The sequence below is a fragment of the Salvia splendens genome, chromosome 8, assembly GCF_004379255.2.
Source record: "Salvia splendens isolate huo1 chromosome 8, SspV2, whole genome shotgun sequence".
NCBI classification, from domain to species: domain Eukaryota; kingdom Viridiplantae; phylum Streptophyta; class Magnoliopsida; order Lamiales; family Lamiaceae; genus Salvia; species Salvia splendens.
The window spans coordinates 5,844,301-5,863,696 of NC_056039.1; the positions used below are offsets into that span (position 1 = coordinate 5,844,301).

The window sequence follows — 19,396 nt, forward strand, 5'->3', positions numbered from 1 at the left end:
TTCATGCCCTGCAACGGCACAATCCATGCCTTCTATTTCCTCAATTTCTTCATTCTCCTCAGGCGAAATGGTTTCTGCAATTTTTTCCATTGCATCACCCAAATTCACAACCGATCTCCCACTCTCTTCCACACTATGAGACTTTAATTTGTCAAAAGGCCTCAAGTGCTTTTTATCAATTTTTGTATGATTTGCACCAACAACTCTAACTCCTGGTTTTGTGCCTCCCAAATTCACTCCCCCCATCTTCGATCTAACCTTGTTCCCCAAATTGGGATCAGAGTTCTCATCATAAATAATAACTGAATTTCGGGTTGAGTCAAGAATTGTTTGGGCTTGTTTTGAGCCAGCTTTGAGGGTATTTAAATCCACATCAAGCCCAGTTACAGCTTCTCTCCCTTGTTTGCTGCTTGAGGTACCACTAATTTGCTTATCCATATTCATAGCATGGCCCAATTGTCCCTTCTTCACTTAGGCCTGGAGCCCATTCCTTAGGATCGAGCAGTTATTGGTATTTTGTCTAGAATCAGCTCCCTTGTCACCCACCTCAACTTGCTTACTCTTCAAATAAGTAAATTCTTCGATTGACATATTCTTAATCAAGGCAAGAGATAAATTCTCTTCGGCCATCTCGGTATCACCTTGAAAATTGGAATCGTTTCCAACTTTAGCTCCTAAATTCTCTCCCTCAGTTTCCACATTTTCATCATTTTCCGTCATTTTAGCTAATAAATCAAATCGAGATCCACTCCGAATCTTCTCCCGATCCACATCGCCGGTAATCTGCTTGGTCCGATTAGATTTCCTCGGCGGTCGTTTGACCACCATCCAGGCACCAAATTTTTCCTGAGGCTCTGGTGCAACCTGGACTTCCTTGACAGATTCAGGTTCCTTGGTAGAAGCAGAAGTCATATCTTGCTCGCGATTTGCGGGACAATCCCCCTTCAAGTGACCATATTTACCACATCCAAAGCAAATCAACGGCAATGACTCATACTCGATGTCATAGGCCACCCCATTCACCCACACACGGGACTTCAGATTTTTGCTCAAATTTACGGTAACAGCCAGTCTAGCAAATCTTCCCCTCGTCGCTGAACCTGTATTATAATCAATCTTCACCACTTCCCCAATCATTTCCCCTATTACTCGGACTAGTGGTGTCTTATATAATGCCCCTGGTACCCCTCGGAGTCGAATCCATACCACCAAACTTGTCGGTGTCGGCGCGAAAACTCGCTGCTTTTCTTTGGGAGGTTGATGGAATACATTCGCCTACACTGAAAATGGAAAATTCGGAGGGTGAAAAAACTGCAAACAAGAGGATTTTTGAGTCATCTAAATTGACCACTGTTTATGAGGTGAGACACTGTTTCTGGGATTCATTGCTGGAGTTGAATGTATATGCAGATTGGTTTAATGGTTTTCCTTTTCATTTTGAATGTTACAGGGGATACTGCCTCCTGCTAAACTTTGCAGCTGTAGAACAAGACAATCATCTGGTTGCCAAAAGCCACTGCGAGCTAGTAGTAATCCTAGAAATTCTACTTCCATGGAACACGTATAATTCTACCACATTCTTTTGCTTTAATAATTTGTTGTTAATTTTCAGTAGTCTAGGCATTCCTGGTGTCATTTGCTCGACTTCATATGTTTTTTTTAGGGCTCGTATATCAGTATATGAAATATGATTGGTTTCGTTACTTAATCAACTCGACTGCATGATGTTTATAACTGCATTGCGATTTTTTCGAGTTACACTTTCATACTCCATCTGTCCCATTAAAAATGAAACGTTTTTCTTTTTTGTTTGTCCCATTAAAAATGAAACGTTTCCTAAAATAGAAACAATACTCTCTCTACTTTTTCACCTCTCTTACTTTACTCTCTCTTTATTAACTCACAAAACAACACTACATAAAATCTCGTGTCGAAACCCAAATGTATCATATTTATTGGGACGGAGGGAGTATAAGTTATAGGGAAATTGCCTATGCACATTTTGGTGGTTCTTAATATGTTGATATCAGTAATGACACGAGTAGTATGTTGTTTTGGCCCAAAAAGAAGATGGTTTACATGTGGTAGCTTATTCTAACAATGAGATCACCTTAAGATGAGTCATATATGCTACTATAGTGCCCTTCACCGTTGTCTTTCTCCTTCGAATGTGTGTGCTTGGAAGGTGTTGTTGTTGACTAACATGTAAAACCTAGGTTGATGGAAAGCAAAATCATGTTCATGTGCTGAAGAATGATCTCAAGGATGTATACAAGGGTCTGGCTGCTTCTATGCAGCTGCTTGATGTATTGTGTCGCGTTGGGGGTCTTGAGCAGCCCGAGAGTATAAGCTCTACGCTCGTCTCAGCTCTGGGGTCTGAACTTGACCGCTCATGTCATCGAGTGAGTAATCTAATCCATGGGCAGACTAAGACGGAGAGTAATGTTATTGATGACGTGTTGAAGCATGCCAAAAATGGCATTCACCATGCTGTTCCATACCCAGTTGGAGAACTCGAGGCAGAGAAGAAACTAAGGCGTAGAATTGAGAAACTGAACCAGAAAACTGAGGCGGAATTAGTAGAGACAAGGGCATCTCTTGCAAGGACGGCCAAGGAGCTAGAGAGCGAGAAGAAGGCACGAAGAAAGGTGGAGCAAGTGTGTGAGGAGCTGGCACGAGGCTTATGGGACCTCAAGAGGCAATTTTCCAAAGTCAGGGAAGAAGTGGAGAAAGAGAGGGAGATGTTCCATTTGGCCGATTTGCTACGCGAAGAGAGAGTGCAGATGAAGCTCTCTGATGCTATGTGTCTGTATGAAGAGAAGAATGCACTTGTTGACGAGTTGAGGAATGAGGTTGAGGCCTATTTAGAAGACACAAAGTGTGCGAAAGAAGGGAATGGCTCTCCTAGACAGGACAAGAGAGACGAGCTCGAGAAAATGTTAAAGGAAACGTTTCAGGGCTTACAAAAAAGTCAAGCTAAAGAAAAAGGTGCAGCTGTGAATCAAGATGAAGAGGACTCAGATGATAGTGATCTCCACTCCTTCGAACTAAGTATGGGGGAAATCAGCAAGAGCTTGATATGGGGTGATGCTGTAAAAAACGGATCAAAAAGGAACTTCGTTGATACAACAAGTAAAGGGAGAATATCCAAGAAACAACCATTCACTCAAAACCATAAACTGCAGGTGTCATTGTTATCTGAATGCAGCACAAAATGATCAAGAATGAATTTGTTGAGAAAAGGTGACCGGTTTCATAGCACGCTCGTTGACAATGGTAGTGTCATTTGTGGGAAGTGAAGGTGACCGGTTTCATAGCACGCTCGTTGACAATGAGGCTGAGAATGTCCGGTCTAGAATAGTGGCCAACAGCATCAAATGAGAATTTGGCACGCGCCACATCCTTCAGATCCAAATCAGCAGTGAGAAGTCCCTCCCCTTCGAAATTGGGCCCGGCTAAGACCTCCCCGGAGGGGGCAACGATGACGCTTCCCCCAGCGGCCACCACAGAATCTGGTTGGAGCTCGTCTTCCCACTCTGTGAGTAAGTACTCAGGAGGGGGAGGATAGTCCTTCCTGAGGCAGAACTGACCTGCAGAGAGCACGAACACGCCACCTTCTATGGCGATGTGCCTCACCGTTGGCTGCCACACTTCTCTGTCGTCCGAGTTGGGTGCACAGTATATCTCGATCTCTTTAGCGTACATTGCTGTCCTCAGCAGAGGCATCTTGTTCTCCCAGCAGATCACCGCGCCGAGCTTCCCGATGGGGGTGTCAAACACGGGAGTGGTGGATCCGTCACCATAGCCCCAAACGAGGCGCTCAGCCGTGGTGGGCATCAACTTCCTCCGCTTGCCGAGGTAGCAGCCTTGAGGGTCAAAGAAGACAACACTGCAGTATAAGGTGTATCCCTCTCTCTCGATCACTCCCATCACTAGATACACCTTGTAATTCTCTGCTATGCTCGCCAACCGATCCATCTCCGGACCTGCACATCACAACACCAAGATTAACTGCTTTGGGGAAAGCTCTCTCGGCGGCGTATCGAGTAAGGAACCTCCAAAATTTTATAACTAGTATATTGAAATCTTAAATAAGTATATGTATTCAAAATGGTGCAGTGGTTGGAGTCTCTAGTGTTATGGTTGAATGCATGGATTTGATTCCCATCGCCCACATTTTTGCATGCCAGCTGTTTATTAGTCCTCTTTCTTTCTTACTCTCTTACATGACACTATGTTTTAATTATCGTTTGTAGCTCTCTGGCTTTGTTTTCTTCAATTTTTACTTTTTGTTGAAGAATATATATTTTAAAATCAAACTTTTCCTCGATGCTCGTTTATGATCATACATAAAATATGAAAAATATATTTGACGTAAAACATGAGAAGTAAATTATATAGAAAATGGTAAGGATGCATTATGTCGTTTTCTAAGTAATTGAAGTTTTTGCCTAAAATAAGTCAAAAGATGATTTTTAATTAAAAAAATACATTCTGCAAAATTTATTTTAAATTTTTCATTAATCCATTTTTTATATATGATGAACTTTCTTAAGCAAAAAATAAAAAACAAAGATTTTGTTCAAAATCAAAATAAAGAGAAGAAAATTGATCTTTCGGATTTTGAAGTTCTATATTGTGGTGATAATTTACGCACCCCCAAACTAAAAATCCTGGATTCGCCACTGCTCACAGATTTATTTTTGGGACACTCCACAAAATGCAGAGTTGGGTTAGCCGTTATATATTGTTTGTAACTTTACTGCATTTCAACAATACTAGTATTGAAAGTGAGTAAATGTATACCGGGAACGTTGATGGTATTGGATTGAATAACTGAATTCATTGGATGAGTTTTGATACATTATACATGGGTATAAATAGGAGTTTAGACATAAATGTATCTAGGAACCATACATCATAATAAATGCTATTCTTATTTTCCAATACTCTTGGAACTCATGCATCTTCTTGGGACTTAATAATCTCTTTTCTCAACACTCCCCCTCAAGTTGGATAACGGGATTCCCGATATCCAACTTGCCAAGAGCCTCTGCAAAGTTTCTTGCTCCTACTGCCTTGGTCAGAATGTCTGCAAGTTGATCTCCAGATCGAACAAATGGGAACTCAACAATTCCCTCTTCAATTTTCTCTTTGATGAAATGTCTATCTATTTCAACATGCTTCGTCCGATCATGTTGGACAGGATTCTCTGCGATACTGATTGCGGCTTTATTATCACAGAAAATTTGACACGTCTTCTGTGATAAAAAACCTAGTTCGCCCAATAATCTCCTCAGCCATAGTACCTCAGTTAATCCATTTCTGATCCCTCTAAATTCTGCCTCTGCACTTGATAGCGCTACGACTTTTTGCTTCTTGCTCTTCCATGTAACAAGGTTCCCTCCAACAAATGTGAAGTACCCCGAAGTGGATCTTCTGTCAACTGGGTTTCCAGCCCAATCGGCGTCTGTATATCCATGGATTTCCAGATGCTCACTTCGTCTGAACATTATTCCATGATCAAAGGTACCTTTGAGATACCGAACAACTCTCAGTGCTGCTTCAAGGTGATCGCTTTGGGGTCGGTGCATAAATTGACTTATCACACTTACTGCATATGCTATGTCCGGTCTGGTGTGTGAAAGATAAATCAATTTTCCAACTAACCTTTGATACCTTTCTCTATCGGCTAGTTGAGCTCCTTCTGTGATTTGAAGTCCATGATTAACTGCAATTGGTGTGTCTGCAGGTTTACATTCCATCATACCAGTTTCTGCCAGAAGATCCAAAGTGTATTTTTTCTGATTTATGAAGATCCCTTCCTTTGATCTCAAGACCTCGACCCCGAGAAAGTACTTAAGTGCCCCTAGATCTTTCATCTCAAATTCAGTGGCCAAGTTCTTCTTGAGCTCCTCTATCTCCTTAGGGTCATCTCCAGTAATAATCATGTCATCGACATAGATTATCAAACATGTAATTTTATCCCCTTTTTTCTTCATGAAGAGAGTGTGATCTGCATTGCTCTGTTGATAATCATACTTCTTCATAGCCTCTGTGAATCTCCCAAACCATGCTCTGGGCGACTGTTTTAAGCCATACAGGGTTTTCTTCAATTGACAGACTTCCCCATCTTTGAAGTCTTCTTCGAAACCTGGAGGGGCCTCCATGTAAACTTCTTTCTTCAGTTCACCATGTAAGAAAGCATTAGTTACATCAAACTGGTGAAGAGGCCAGTCTTTGCTTGCTGCAATAGAGAGTAATACTCGGACAGTATTCATCTTTGCCACTGGTGAGAATGTCTCAGAGTAATCCACTCCATATGTCTGGGTATACCCTTTAGCCACAAGGCGAGCCTTATATCTCTCGATGGACCCGTCTGGTCTTCGTTTGATAGTAAAAACCCATCTGCAACCTACAGTCCGTTTCCCCTTTGGAAGTTGACACTTTTTCCATGTTTTATTCCTCTCCAGGGCTTTTAGCTCTACCATCATTGCATCCCTCCAATGCTTGATTTTTAATGCTTCCTTTACTGTTTGTGGAATTTCCTCTTCATAGAGGGCAGCTTCAAATGCCCTGGCCAGTTTGGTTAAGTTTGCTCTTGCCATACTTCCCACTGGATATTTTGACCTTCTGCTCGTTCTTTCAGGTGAGTACCGTTTGGGTGGAATTCCACGAGTACTTCGGATAGGTCGAATGTACTGTCCGGTGTCTTCATCTATAATCTCTCTCTGTTCTTCTTCTGTAGCAACAGTGCTAATATTAACAGAGTTCTCAAGGTTGGTTACCTCAGATATCGGAACGGGTACTGTTGGGGTGTCACCTAGCTCCATAGGTTGTGGTGTGTTCGTGGCATGCTCGGCGACAGATGTAGCTGGCTCTGGTAGTCCTTCGGTAGAGTAGTGATTATTTGGCATAGGCAGCCAACTTATCGAGTCAATTGTATTTATTTCCTTCTCCCCCTGACTTGGAAGTTGGGTGGCGTAAAAGAATTCAGTTTCTAAGAAAGTGCAGTTCATTGTGGTGATAACTTGGCGGGTTTTTGGATTATAGCACCTATAGCCTTTTTGATGAGCCCCATACCCAATGAAAACACACTTATCTGCACAGGGTGAGAATTTATTACGCTCATGTTTGGGGATATGGACAAAGACCGAACAACCGAAGATGCGAGGTTCGAGGGACAAGGTAGGAGGTATTTTAGACATGGTGGATAATTTTTGGAGAGGGTTTTTAAGGTCGAGAATTTTGGTGGGAAGTCGATTGAGGAGATATACAGATGTGGCTACGGCTTCAGGCCAGAAAAAATTTGGGACTTTGGAATCTAGGATAAGGGCTCGGGTTATATTTAGGATTGTACGATTTTTCCTCTCAGCTACCCCATTTTGTTCCGGAGTATAGGCACATGATGTTTGATGGATAAGACCTTTTTCAGCACAAAACTCTCTCATTTTAGTGTTGACATACTCTCCCCCATTATCGGATCTAAGGACCTTGATTTTGGTTTGAAATTGGGTAAGAATCATAGAATAAAAATCAGAGAATTTTGAAAAAACATCAGATTTATTTCTAAGAAAATATACCCAAGTCATGCGAGTGCAATCATCAATAAAAAGAACGAAATATCGAAATCCATTTCCCCCAACTATTGGCGAAGGACCCCAAACATCAGAGTGTATTAAAGAAAAAACCGAATCAACCCTAGTATTACTTGATTTAAAAGATTGTCTGTGACTTTTTGCCAAAACACATGTCTGACATTCAAAAGTGAAGCTTTTAGGAGAATTTGGAAATAAAATATTTAAATAACTCAAGGACGGATGTCCTAACCGCCTATGCCATAACCACATTTCTCGTTCCGTAGGTCTGTGAGCCAACATCCCTCTGCCAGTTTGAGCTACCTCGTCCACATAGTATAACCCATGGTATTCAGTGCCACGCCCAATCGTCATCCCCGTCCGAATATCCTGTAGAAAACAACAATCCGGTTGCATTAGGAGTCTGCAGTTGAGTTCTCGTGTTACATGGGAGACAGACATCAATTTTTGTGATAACGTGGGAACATAAAGACAATTAGCAATTTTCAATGTTGGAGATATTTGAATAGTCCCTGCCCCTTCAACCGGAACAAGATCCCCTCCCGCTGTCTCGATATATATTCTTTTTGACTTTGATAATTCCCCAAAATCAGCCCTATCGTATGACATAGTATCCGTTGCTCCACAATCAAATATCCACCCCCTTTCATCCCTAATATCTGATTTTTTTACTTTACAAGCCACTGAAATATCGAAATCATTATTTAGGACTGAAAAACGATTCCTACATTCTATATGGGGTGTTTTTGGAATATCAGCATGCATAAAGGGCATGTTTTGCAATTTTGGGGTGACTTGGGGTTCTTTTCCTAACAAACCACTTTTCTTGGGGTGCAAATTGAGAGAGTGAGAAAAAGCAAGGGTTTGAGGCAAAGCCCCAAACCCTTTACCTTCAATTGAGCGTGTATACGACGCCTTAGCAGCTTCTTCCTCTTTTCCGCTTCCTCCACCAGATCCCCACCAGCTGCCCGCCGCTGAGCTCCCAATCGGACGGCTGCCATCGTTCCCAGCGCCGGCGGCCACTTGGTTGCCCGCTAGGAAAAAGCTCTCGTCTGCTCCTTCTCGCCCGACGGCGATTCTTCCCTTGCCGGTGTTGTTCTTGTTTGATTTGTGACCATCTTCCCACCATTCCGGGAAGCCGACGAGTTTGAAGCACGTCTCCTTGGTGTGCTTGGTCATCCCACAATGTGTGCAATAGAGTTTTGATTTGTCAACTCCCTTTCGATTGTTGGAGTTCCCTCGCGGTGGTAGCGCCGATGAGCTGTGGGGAGGCGACTGGATTCCTCGGAATTGGAGTTGTGGTGGTGGTTGTCTCGCACCGAACCCGCCGCCTATTCCCGAATCTAGGGTTTGGGTGGCTGGTTTCCAAATCCCCTCCCTGGATTCTTCTTGTTTTACTCTTCCGAATGCATCCTCTGCGGTTGGTTCGGGATTCTCTTTTAGGAGCTCCCTCCGGAGCCCATCGTGTGGAAAAATCTGAGTTCCAAAGAACTACTTTTGAATTGGCTCACGGATCGATTTTTTCTTCTGCTCTTGATACCATATTGGATTGAATAACTGAATTCATTGGATGAGTTTTGATACATTATACATGGGTATAAATAGGAGTTTAGACATAAATGTATCTAGGAACCATACATCATAATAAATGCTATTCTTATTTTCCAATACTCTTGGAACTCATGCATCTTCTTGGGACTTAATAATCTCTTTTCTCAACAGATGGCAGAGTCATAGTATTTGCGGAACTGTTCACCGGCAGTGGGGTTGGAGTGGCCAATGGTGGCTCCGAAGTTTGATCCGCGGGGATACCCGCCAACGAATGCTTCGGGAAACACCACCAGCTGTGCATCGTTTGAGGCTGCTTCCGCCACCAGCCTCTCTGCTTTATCTGCCTTGTCATAAAATAAAATGTGTATACATTAGTAAGTTTACTACAAAATTGGATTGTGGGGATAAGGAATAAGAGTAACCGAGAGTGGCAGGGGTGTCGTAGAAGACAGTGGCGGCTTGGACAATGGTGGCGCGGATGGTGGCCGGACTTGGAACTGAAGCCATATATCTTCAAGTGTTGCTAAGTGATCATGTTTGGTTTAATTTATATGGAGACGGCGGCGATGGAGAGGCTGCTTTCAACAACCACATGTAAGCGATTACGAAATCAAATTGTCGGCCTCTTAATTTGTTTACTATAAAGTTGAAACTTATTGTGCATGTATCCTTCTCTTCATTAGTTGGCTCTTTCTGCAACAGTTGAGAGCATTATACTATATCTAAGTAGAATTTGTTTTCTCTTCGAAAATTAAACTGTGGGCCTGACCTGACTTTCTTGTCATGTTAATCCTAGTGCGTTATGTTGGTTTGATTTATATACATGAAATCGAGGATTGATCAAATGCTAACTCACTCTCTAGTTGCTAACTACAACTAATTTAAGATCATAAGATTTTAGAAATTTAGTGGTCAAAAATTTGTCCCGTGTAATTTTCGTTTTTATTAATTAAATCGAAAAAAAAAAACTACCAAATTAGGGTTATGGATGAAAATGTCAATATAGTGTTATGAAAATATCAACGCAATGTTTTGAGAATGTCAACATATTGCTTTAAGAATGACATTCTACATGTAATATATTGACATATTTTATATACTATGTTGACATTTGTTGTTGTACCAAAAAATTGAAAATTTTTGAATTTTTTTTAAATTTTGACATCGGAACATATGCAAGTGAGATCTCGTTAGAATTCTTATGAAATTATCTTTAATTTGATATATGTTGTGTGAAAAATAATTTAAATCGAGAAAGTTATATTCGTTTTAAAGTTATGTGATATTTTTCAAAAGTTAGTTACAAGTAAATTGGCTTTAATACCACATTTTTTGTTGATCGTATTGACATTTCGGGGCTCATGATCTAGGCCCTTGATTATCTAAGGGCTATTATTTAATTGTAGTTAGGAATATAACACTTCCTATGTAACCCATCTAATTTTAAATCCACGTATTGCACGATCCAAGAGAAAGATTTTATTTTGGTAAAAAAAATCCTTCCTTCAAATAATTTTTAAAAAGACTCGTACTAATATGGACTTTGGAACAAATCTACTAACAAATCAAATCTAAAAGATAATACTCCCACTAATAAGATACTCAATTTGACTTGGTTCGAATTACAAAAAATGTAATGAAAAATTAATGAAATGTGAATTCTACTTCTATATAATAGAAGTAGTATTTAGTTTAATTTTATAATAATAAAATATGAGTGAAAAATAAAGATAGTAAAATGTGGGGCGCAATACCAAATACAATAAAGTTAGTGAAATAAGGCTCAATACCAATTATAAAAAGCAAATAAGATAATCACCAGGACGGACAAAAATGACAAATAAAGATAGTATTAATGGCAGCAGGCGTAGGGAGTAGTGGTCATTATTCCCTGATCGATATATAATATCTACACCTAAAACCAACATGCTTTCGGAAACAGTGATCGCATACTCCAACCACTTTACTGCTTCTTTTATACGAAGGGCTACAAAGTTAAAAACAGTGATCGCACTTTGATAACATATGGCTCATATGCTCTACCAACAATATTGAACTGAAGATAATTTTACAAGTTTTTAGGTTTTTTCTCTCATTATTTTATCACTTCCTTTTCTTCTTGAGAACATCAAAGCACCACGAGTTAAATGTTCAAAATTTTGAAGAAGAAAGGAAAGGAAAATTTATTCGCAAATTGTCTTGCTAATAATGTAGTGATTTGCGTCGTATAGTTTAGTGTACCTTTGGCATGATTTTGTGTGATTCTTGCTTTTAAATTATGTTTGTAAAAATAGTGCACGCATCAAATAGCCACAGCTCATATAAAACTTTAGTTACAAAGAAATTGGTATTATTCATGAAAACAAAACACAAGAAAATGAATGCAATGGTAGTTTCATTTGTGGGAAGTGAAGGAAACCGGCTTCATAGCACGCTCATTGACAATAAGGTTGAGAATATCGGGTCTAGAATAGTGGCCAACTGCATCAAACGAGAATTTCGCACGCGCCACATCCTTCAAATCTGCACAAAAACAAATCACTATCATTACACGCTAAGATTGTCACATAATTATTCAAATTAAGTTAGGTGATCCAAGACGATGTACCTAAATCAGCAGTGATAAGCCCCTCCCCCTCGAAATTGGGCCCCGCCAACACCTCTCCGGAGGGGGCAACGATGACGCTGCCCCCCGCGCTGACCACAGAGTCCGGCTGGAGCTCGTTTTCCCACTCTGCCAGCGAGTACTCAGGAGGGGCCGGGAAGTCCCTCCTGAGGCAGAACTGGCATGCAGAGAGCACGAACACGCCCCCTTCTATGGCGATGTGCCTCACCGTTGGCTGCCACACCTCTCTGTCGTCCGCGTTCGGCGCGCAGTATATCTCGATCCCTTTCGCGTACATCGCTGTCCTCAGCAGCGGCATCTTGTTCTCCCAGCAGATCACCGCCCCCAGCTTCCCGATGGGGGTGTCGAACACGGGAGTGGTGGATCCGTCCCCGAAGCCCCACACGATGCGCTCGGCCGTGGAGGGCATGAACTTCCTCCGCTTGCCGAGGTAGCAGCCTTGAGGGTCGAAGAAGACGACGCTGCAGTATAAGGTGTATCCCTCTCTTTCGATCACGCCCATCACCAGATATACCTTGTAGTTCTCTGCTATGCTCGCCAGCCGATCCATCTCTGGACCTGCACTACAAAACTCCACATTACCATGATATTGTTCGTTTGTGTTTAGGACACTCTCCAAATGGTTTTATTGTGTAGTTTCCATAAACAATTGTAAATTCGCCACTAATTTGGCTGGTTAAATTATCAGGGGACATTTTGATGCCAATCTGCTACTAATAGCGACAAACTATATTTGCTACTAATTTTTGCTGGTAAACTGTAAGATATTTTAGTGTGGCTTGACCCCACAACAATACTAGTATTGTGGAGTGAGTAAAATATATACCGGGAATGTTGATGGCAGAGTCGTAGTATTTGCGGAACTGTTCAGCGGCAGTGGCGTTGAAGTGGCCGATGGTGGCCCCGAAGTTGGATCCACGGGGATACCCGCCAATGAATGCTTCGGGAAACACCACCAGTTGTGCACCGTTCGAGGCAGCTTCGGCTACTAGCCTCTCTGCTTTATCTGCTTTGTCATAAAAGAAAACGTCTATACATTAGTAACTATTTTGTACCCTTCTTAGTATGATGAAATGAAATGTGATTTATACTTTCATTTTGTACGAAAGAATGAAAGAGGAAATGGATATACAAATGAAAATGAAAAAAAATGTCATTTCATTCCTATCTTCATTTCATTCTATCATACTCCCTCCGTCCCATAAAAATATGGGCATTGGGTATGACACATGAATTAAGACAAAATTGGTAAAGTAAGAAATATGAGGAGAAAGATATGGTAAAGTAAGAGAGAAGAGGAGAATAGTAGTTAAAGTAGTATTAGTGGATAGTGGGACCTATATTATTAAATTGATATAACTTTCCAAAAATAGAATACACATATTTTTATAGGACGGACGAAAATGAAAAGTGCACATATTTTTATAGGACGGAGTGAGTATTAAGAAAGGCTTAACATGTGTGTGTGAATTGACCAAGCGGTAGAGAGGTTAATAATGTCTGAGGTCAAAGGTCTCGGGTTTGAGTCCTCCGTGGCGTGACCTTTAAATTTATGTTCATTTAACCATTAAAAAAAAGGCTTAACAAATTGGAGCTAAGGAATGATACGAACCGAGAGTGGCGGGGGTGTCGTAGAACACAGTGGCGGCTTGGACAACAGTGGCACGGATGGTGGTCGGGGCGGCGGCTTCATCCTTCACGGTCGGAGTTGGAACTGATGCCATATTTTTTCAAGTGGTGGTTGGTTTTGTTGCTAACTGATTATACATATGTAGAGACATTTTATTTATATAGGAAAAGCGCGGCTGCTTTGATCAGCAACTTGCTATTATTAAAATGCGATTTCAACAACTTGCTATTAAAAGTAATGCGACTACGTGGGCTGCTTAATTTGTTTAGAAGAAAGTAATGGAAGATGCGTTTGATTGGGATAATATCAATGATTATTTTCAATTAAAAAGTAGGGAAATTATTGACAAGTTTGTACTATAATTCAAGGGCTAAGCAGTATTTTAAAGACCTAGAAACTTTTGAATTCAAAGAGAGGCCAATGTCGTTATGCATATTATTGTGCATGTAACCACCCCCTTCACTATTTGGCTGTTTCTACTAGTATTTATTATACTACTAATACAAATAGCATATGTTTGGGTCGCCTTAGATAAATGAACAGTTCGGGCCGAGATTAAAACGCGGCCCATGTTTTATTTAAGCTCGGTCCAGGTCTACAATGTACACACAAAAGTCGAACTTTAAATATTAGATTTGAATTTAGAATGTCATTTATGACCTTAAATGATTCAGAGATATTATGAGAAAGAAAAAGTTGTGAATGACCTGCCTGAAATGTGATAAATAATCTTTAACTTGTGATGGTATTCTTTCAAATTCACACCTAAAAGATGCAAATTTTATTTTCAAAAAATCACTTTTTCATTCAACACGCTTGAAAAGAAAGAGTGCGATTTTCATTTTTTTTTTCATGGTAGATAACAACGCACAAGAAATTATAAGTCCCTTAAAAAAAAGTCACTTTGTAGAATCAATTTTTTTAACAAAATTATACACCCCAATAGAACCATTTTTATGTATACTTCGTATGTAACCAATAGTCATATTTATTTTTATTTTCAATCGTCTATATAAATTAATAATCTGCTATTTTTGGTTAAATTAGTCATCTTCTATTTTTGGTTGACATAATCAATTTTTTTTTCCATCTATATTGTACTTTGCAAATTTTGAAATCGAACTCATATTAAGTATTACCATCACTATTGATAAATGATGAAATCTAAGATGGTCTAAATAAATAGTGACAAACAAATAGATTGCTAGTGATACTTTCTAAAACTATAGAGTGAACTACGAAATTAGTGCCTATAAAATGGGGTTGCATCTTTTCAGTATCCAATATTTATAAAATCACATTTTTTATTAAAAAATTTTAAATATTCCAAATTAAATCATGTTTTTTACCTTCCTATCCTCTATGTCTGGAAGATTGTCTTGTCAATTTACCTTGATTGGATATTCCTGTGTTAGTTACATGTACTTTTTTATGGACCATTTTCTATATAAAAAAAAAAGTAGTATGTTAGTATGTGGGATACTGAGATATCAAATAAAGGTGAATTGACATATATACTCTTCCAGACATAAAGGGTAGAAATGTAAAAAATCGTGACTGAATTTGGGATTTATGGAACTTGTTGATTGAAAATGTGATTTCATAAATGTTGGGTACTAAAAAAGTGCAAACTCTATTTTCTGGGTACTAGTTGTGTAATTCACTCTATATTCAATTTATTAATTTATAACCAAAATGATTTCTCTTTATCTCTTTAGCATATTTGTCTCTACTTTCTCTTATCTCCCATTCTTCAACATTATCGTGCTATTGCCAGTATCGAATCTGCCACCGCTACCCCAACCACCATCGCAATTACTCGGCATTGAATTCACATTACCATGCATGCAAAACTTACATGTTTAGGTATGCATAGTTTAAATTAATACGATGCGAAGTATAGTAAAAATAAAATAAAAATTTTCTATTTTATATACCAAACTTGTCATATCTTTGCACAGTCAGCTTTAGGATTATGCATGCAAGTTTGGTTAACCTCATATGAATTAGTTGAATTCGTACTAGACTTATCAAACTTGTACGTCCAATTGTCCAAATTTGGTAATCCTAATATAATGGAACCAATTTAAGTGAGACTTGTAAACAAAAGTTATGAAAAAAGTTAAGAAGCAAGAACATATATTCCATAAAATGACAAGTGGTTCTTCCAAGTTGTCAAACATAAAAAAATCAAGAATATAATGTGACCGAAAAGTTAGATACAAGACGACCAACACCTTTTATGGGATCAACTTGTATGTGATGTAGTGGACTTGGATGTATCAACAAACACAATACAAGTACTGTTGGCAACAATGAAATGTAAAAGAGGGTAGTGGCACTGGCGGGTATAGTATACAGAGAGAGGGCAATGACATCACGCTTGCAGATACTCCTATATATGAGACCTTGTAGTCATACCCATTACCAATAAAACAAGAAGGCCAAAGCGGAAATTTGTCAATGATATAAAGTTGGTGTTAGTTTTTAAATTATTACCACAGCTTTTAAAACGTTTTAAATTAGATCCATAACCTTCATTTTTTTAAATATAATTCAACTTTGCTCTTTTCAAATGTCTCCTATTTTAGGGGACAAATCCAAACTGCAGACCATAATTGGAAAAATATCTCAAGTTCAGCACTTGAAAAATAAAGAACAATTAAGGATATATATTAACTCAAACTAACCATACTCGTTATTTCAGTAAAAATAATACTATCAATAAACAAAATAATTTATCGCCTGAAGTGGTCAATGTTATAAAATATTGAGAGTCAAAATATTGTGAATTATCTACAGCTTTGCCTTCCTCATTCCTGTCTGTGACTCAAAATTAGGGATTTGGAGGAGAGTGCTATTTAAATTGGTTCTATTCTCACTTCTGCAGTCCTCATTCATACGTTGTTAAGCTCTCTCACACAAACACTTCCAACTCCATTTTCCGATCCCGACATGTCTGAATCACACCTCCCGCCCAACCCGCTTCCTCAGCCCAATCCCACCAACCCGGAAAACACCCCGGCCGACCCGCTTCTGGACACCGACGCCTACATCGACGACCCGTGCCGGAATATTACGGATGCCGCCGAAGCCGAGTTACCCAAGCAGCCCTTGCCGGAGTTCGCGCCGGGAGTCGTGATTGCGGCTGAGCCTATCTCGATGTATGTCCCGGACCCGGAGGAGGCCGCGCCCGAGCAGCCCGCGCCGCGGACGGCTAGGCGGAGGGATCCCGAGGAGATGGCCAAGCGGCCGAGCTGGTTGCCGGAGGACTGGAAGATTGAGTTGAAAAAGCGCGTATCTGGAGCCTCAGCTGGACTCTATGATCCAGTAGGTTTTGTTTTTTAGTGCTCTTTTATTTTTTGCTCAATTGATATGTTTTGGAGTGAATTTGCTGTGTTCGATTGAGTGAGATGCTATTTTGTGCAGTTTTTACCTAAAGTTTGGTATCTCGTTTGGTGAAGCTGCTTCTGTTTTAACCTAGCTTTGGATTGTTTGATTTTTATGATGTGTGCAATTGAATGTATTTGGTTTATTGTTTATTTTTCAGTGTTTAAGTAGCAGTCTTTGTTAAGCAGTGAGCAGATTTTAGGGTTTTTAGGAGTCTCGACTTGAAGGCATGTTAAGTTGAGTGGGATTATGTTGAAATTGAGAGTACAAAATAGATAAATAGCAAACTTAAGACTAAGCTTGTTGGAGTTGATGCTTGGTTTAATCTGAGGTGGCTAAATGAGTTAAACCTAAGGTGGCTAAATGAGTTAAACCTAAAGTAGCTAAATGAGTTAAACCTAAAGAAGAATACTCAGCGTAAACTTGTATTCAAGTTGCTCGCTTTTTCTTGAATGCCGTGTTTTTCTGTTAGTATTATTGTCTTGATTATTTGTGTGGTTGGTTTATATATAGTAGACACGTGGTAGACGCGTCTGATAGTTTTTATTATCTTTCATTTCCTGAGAACATACTTGCCGTTGTAGGATTTCTAGCTTCGAACAATGTTTCTTCTTGTCCACGTGTATATCCTCACTTTGGTTGCTTATGTTTAATGTTTTGTTGAGCTAGAACTCAAAGTTTGTCGTGTATTGTGTTCGTAAACTGGAATTCGTATTTTGTCATGTAATGTATATTAATGGAAGTTAGAAAACCTAATATAAGAAGGAAGCTTAAGGGAAATCAGCTGAGCATGAGGGGCTGGAGAAATATCAAGTATTTGCCTTTTGTTATTGTGGGGCTGCTCGAAGATTAAGCCCGTTAATTGGATCGGTTACGTGTTTTAATACTATCCACATGCATTTCTAATTCTTTGTGGTATTGGTAATTGTACAGGATACCTTTTAAACACTTCGCCCTCTTTAATTATGCCAGTAGGGCATAGGCCACACGTGTCAGTCATTGCTCGTGTCTTATTCGAGAATATTACTTTTAAGGCACTTTTTAGTATCTGCTAGCTGTGTCATTTACTTCGTAGGTGTCTTTTTCTTCCATTTGCTACTTGTTTAGTAAGATTGCTCCGTAAACGAACTTAATTGGTGACATGAGCTTCCAATTATAAATTATCCTTCTCTAGGAAATAATTATGTATCTATGGATTTATTTCTAGAAAGAACTTCTAATAGCAGTCCCTGTTGACCTTCCTTTTTCCCCAATTTTCAAAAATAATGATGCATACTAAGACATGTTTTTTTTTTTTTTTAAACATTGAATATTTTGGTCAGTTGCGATTTGGGGTTACTAGCATTCCTCCCCCCTGTAGTAAGTGATTTTTCCATTTTGCACCTATGACCTTCCTGGAGTGAAGCTACAATTGCCTATATTGTCTGCTCATTTGGTGGATCTGATCCATACTAGACATAGGCTACATGCTGTGTTGTATGCTTCCTAACATCCTCCTTTGGAATTGTAATTGTCTGGTGAGAATTCGACATCTGAGATCAGCATGGAGTGATCAGTTTAAAGTTGTATTTTATACTTCAGTTCGTTGGTGTCATGTTGTTCACTTTACCTTTACATGGAAATAACATTTGCATTTATCCTGATTCTGCAGTATTACTGTGAACCAACGGGGCAACACCGCTTCCGTTCGAAGGTAGAGGTGCTTCACTTCCTGGAAACAGGAAGTAAGCCAACAAAGAGGAAGGCGACCTCTGAAAGTGAGACTGCTAAGGTGAGTAAAAATCATTCATTCGTTCGCTACACGGAATTAGAATTTAATTTAGAATTTAATTCTACGGTTCAATTCCAAATCTTTTGCTCGGTAAAAATGATATAATTGATAGCACGTGCAGTGTGTACGCAGTGTGTGTGCAGGTTGTGTATATGTGTGCATTGTGCTTGCAATGTTTGTACAGTGTGTGTAATTCAAATTATCTTCTTTTGATATGAAATTCAAATTATGGAATTGGGAAAAATTGGAATTGTAATTCAATTCCAAATATTTTGGGGCACCAAATCCATAGGATTTGGAATTGAAGGCTCCAATTCCATTTCTGCAGCCCCAATTCCATGATCGAACTGAGCTTTGGTGTCACCAACACTGCTGTTGAATTCTTTTTTACTGGATTTTTCTGCTTCCTGAATTCTTTTGTGCTTATTGCTTCCGCAGCCTTCGAAGAGTCCTGCGACTCAAACAAAAAAGAAGTCCGCCACAAATCGGAAGAAAACAGAAGCTGCTGTTGATAACAGTGAACAAGCAGCGCCTGCTGTTAATGGCGCCCAGGAAGACACCGCCCAACAGGCATGAAGTGCGTAGATGGTAAAGCGAAGCGCGAGCATGACAGGGTCTCTAACTGAAACTCAGCGCTTGTTTTTGATTACCATACTTCGCATAGATTCTGTTGGTAGACATTTGCTAATGTGGCTTAAAACATTATTTTGCCATTGTTTGTGGTTCAATTTGAACTAGATTAGACTTTTCATTTTTAGGTCTGTGGAATGTGAAGAGAACTCTACTGTATTTTTCGATTGAAATTATTTTGGAAGCCCTCTTCAAAGATA

General features: G+C 39.6%; 4 protein-coding genes across 4 annotated transcripts; 2 read left to right on the forward strand and 2 right to left on the reverse strand.

Annotated features, from left to right (window-relative positions):
- Positions 1 to 601: 601 nt before the first annotated feature.
- On the forward strand, positions 602 to 3,218 carry LOC121743508. The gene is made up of 3 exons (XM_042136817.1): positions 602 to 1,361; positions 1,451 to 1,561; positions 2,217 to 3,218. Exons 1-3 carry the CDS (start codon positions 1,173 to 1,175, stop codon positions 3,216 to 3,218), a joined length of 1,302 nt encoding a protein of 433 aa, XP_041992751.1. The 5' UTR covers positions 602 to 1,172.
- LOC121743509 (bifunctional nitrilase/nitrile hydratase NIT4B-like) lies at positions 3,147 to 9,872 on the reverse strand. Its single transcript, XM_042136818.1, has 4 exons — positions 9,572 to 9,872; positions 9,325 to 9,489; positions 4,807 to 4,821; positions 3,147 to 3,986 (listed from the first exon to the last, which is right to left on the reverse strand). The coding sequence occupies exons 1-4, from the start codon at positions 9,654 to 9,656 to the stop codon at positions 3,283 to 3,285; spliced, it is 969 nt and encodes a 322-aa protein (XP_041992752.1). The 5' UTR covers positions 9,657 to 9,872; the 3' UTR covers positions 3,147 to 3,282.
- Positions 9,873 to 11,447: 1,575 nt separating this feature from the next.
- LOC121743340 (bifunctional nitrilase/nitrile hydratase NIT4B-like) lies at positions 11,448 to 13,521 on the reverse strand. The gene is made up of 4 exons (XM_042136623.1): positions 13,388 to 13,521; positions 12,602 to 12,781; positions 11,758 to 12,333; positions 11,448 to 11,672 (listed from the first exon to the last, which is right to left on the reverse strand). Exons 1-4 carry the CDS (start codon positions 13,497 to 13,499, stop codon positions 11,545 to 11,547), a joined length of 996 nt encoding a protein of 331 aa, XP_041992557.1. The 5' UTR covers positions 13,500 to 13,521; the 3' UTR covers positions 11,448 to 11,544.
- A 2,673-nt stretch (positions 13,522 to 16,194) lies between these two features.
- LOC121743099 (methyl-CpG-binding domain-containing protein 5-like) lies at positions 16,195 to 19,396 on the forward strand. Its single transcript, XM_042136286.1, has 3 exons — positions 16,195 to 16,735; positions 18,447 to 18,566; positions 19,005 to 19,396. Exons 1-3 carry the CDS (start codon positions 16,361 to 16,363, stop codon positions 19,140 to 19,142), a joined length of 633 nt encoding a protein of 210 aa, XP_041992220.1. The 5' UTR covers positions 16,195 to 16,360; the 3' UTR covers positions 19,143 to 19,396.

Coding starts and splice junctions, on each gene's coding strand:
- LOC121743508 (XM_042136817.1), top strand. CDS start 1,173: ATGCCCCTGGTACCCCTCGGAGTCGAATCCATACCACCAAACTTGTCG. Junction 1,362..1,450: donor AATTGACCACTGTTTATGAG/GTGAGACACTGT, acceptor TGAATGTTACAG/GGGATACTGCCTCCTGCTAA. Junction 1,562..2,216: donor ATTCTACTTCCATGGAACAC/GTATAATTCTAC, acceptor TGTAAAACCTAG/GTTGATGGAAAGCAAAATCA.
- LOC121743509 (XM_042136818.1), bottom strand. CDS start 9,656: ATGGCTTCAGTTCCAAGTCCGGCCACCATCCGCGCCACCATTGTCCAA. Junction 9,490..9,571: donor CGACACCCCTGCCACTCTCG/GTTACTCTTATT, acceptor ATGACAAGGCAG/ATAAAGCAGAGAGGCTGGTG.
- LOC121743340 (XM_042136623.1), bottom strand. CDS start 13,499: ATGGCATCAGTTCCAACTCCGACCGTGAAGGATGAAGCCGCCGCCCCG. Junction 12,782..13,387: donor CGACACCCCCGCCACTCTCG/GTTCGTATCATT, acceptor ATGACAAAGCAG/ATAAAGCAGAGAGGCTAGTA. Junction 11,673..11,757: donor GCTTATCACTGCTGATTTAG/GTACATCGTCTT, acceptor GTTTTTGTGCAG/ATTTGAAGGATGTGGCGCGT.
- LOC121743099 (XM_042136286.1), top strand. CDS start 16,361: ATGTCTGAATCACACCTCCCGCCCAACCCGCTTCCTCAGCCCAATCCC. Junction 16,736..18,446: donor CAGCTGGACTCTATGATCCA/GTAGGTTTTGTT, acceptor CTGATTCTGCAG/TATTACTGTGAACCAACGGG. Junction 18,567..19,004: donor CTGAAAGTGAGACTGCTAAG/GTGAGTAAAAAT, acceptor TTGCTTCCGCAG/CCTTCGAAGAGTCCTGCGAC.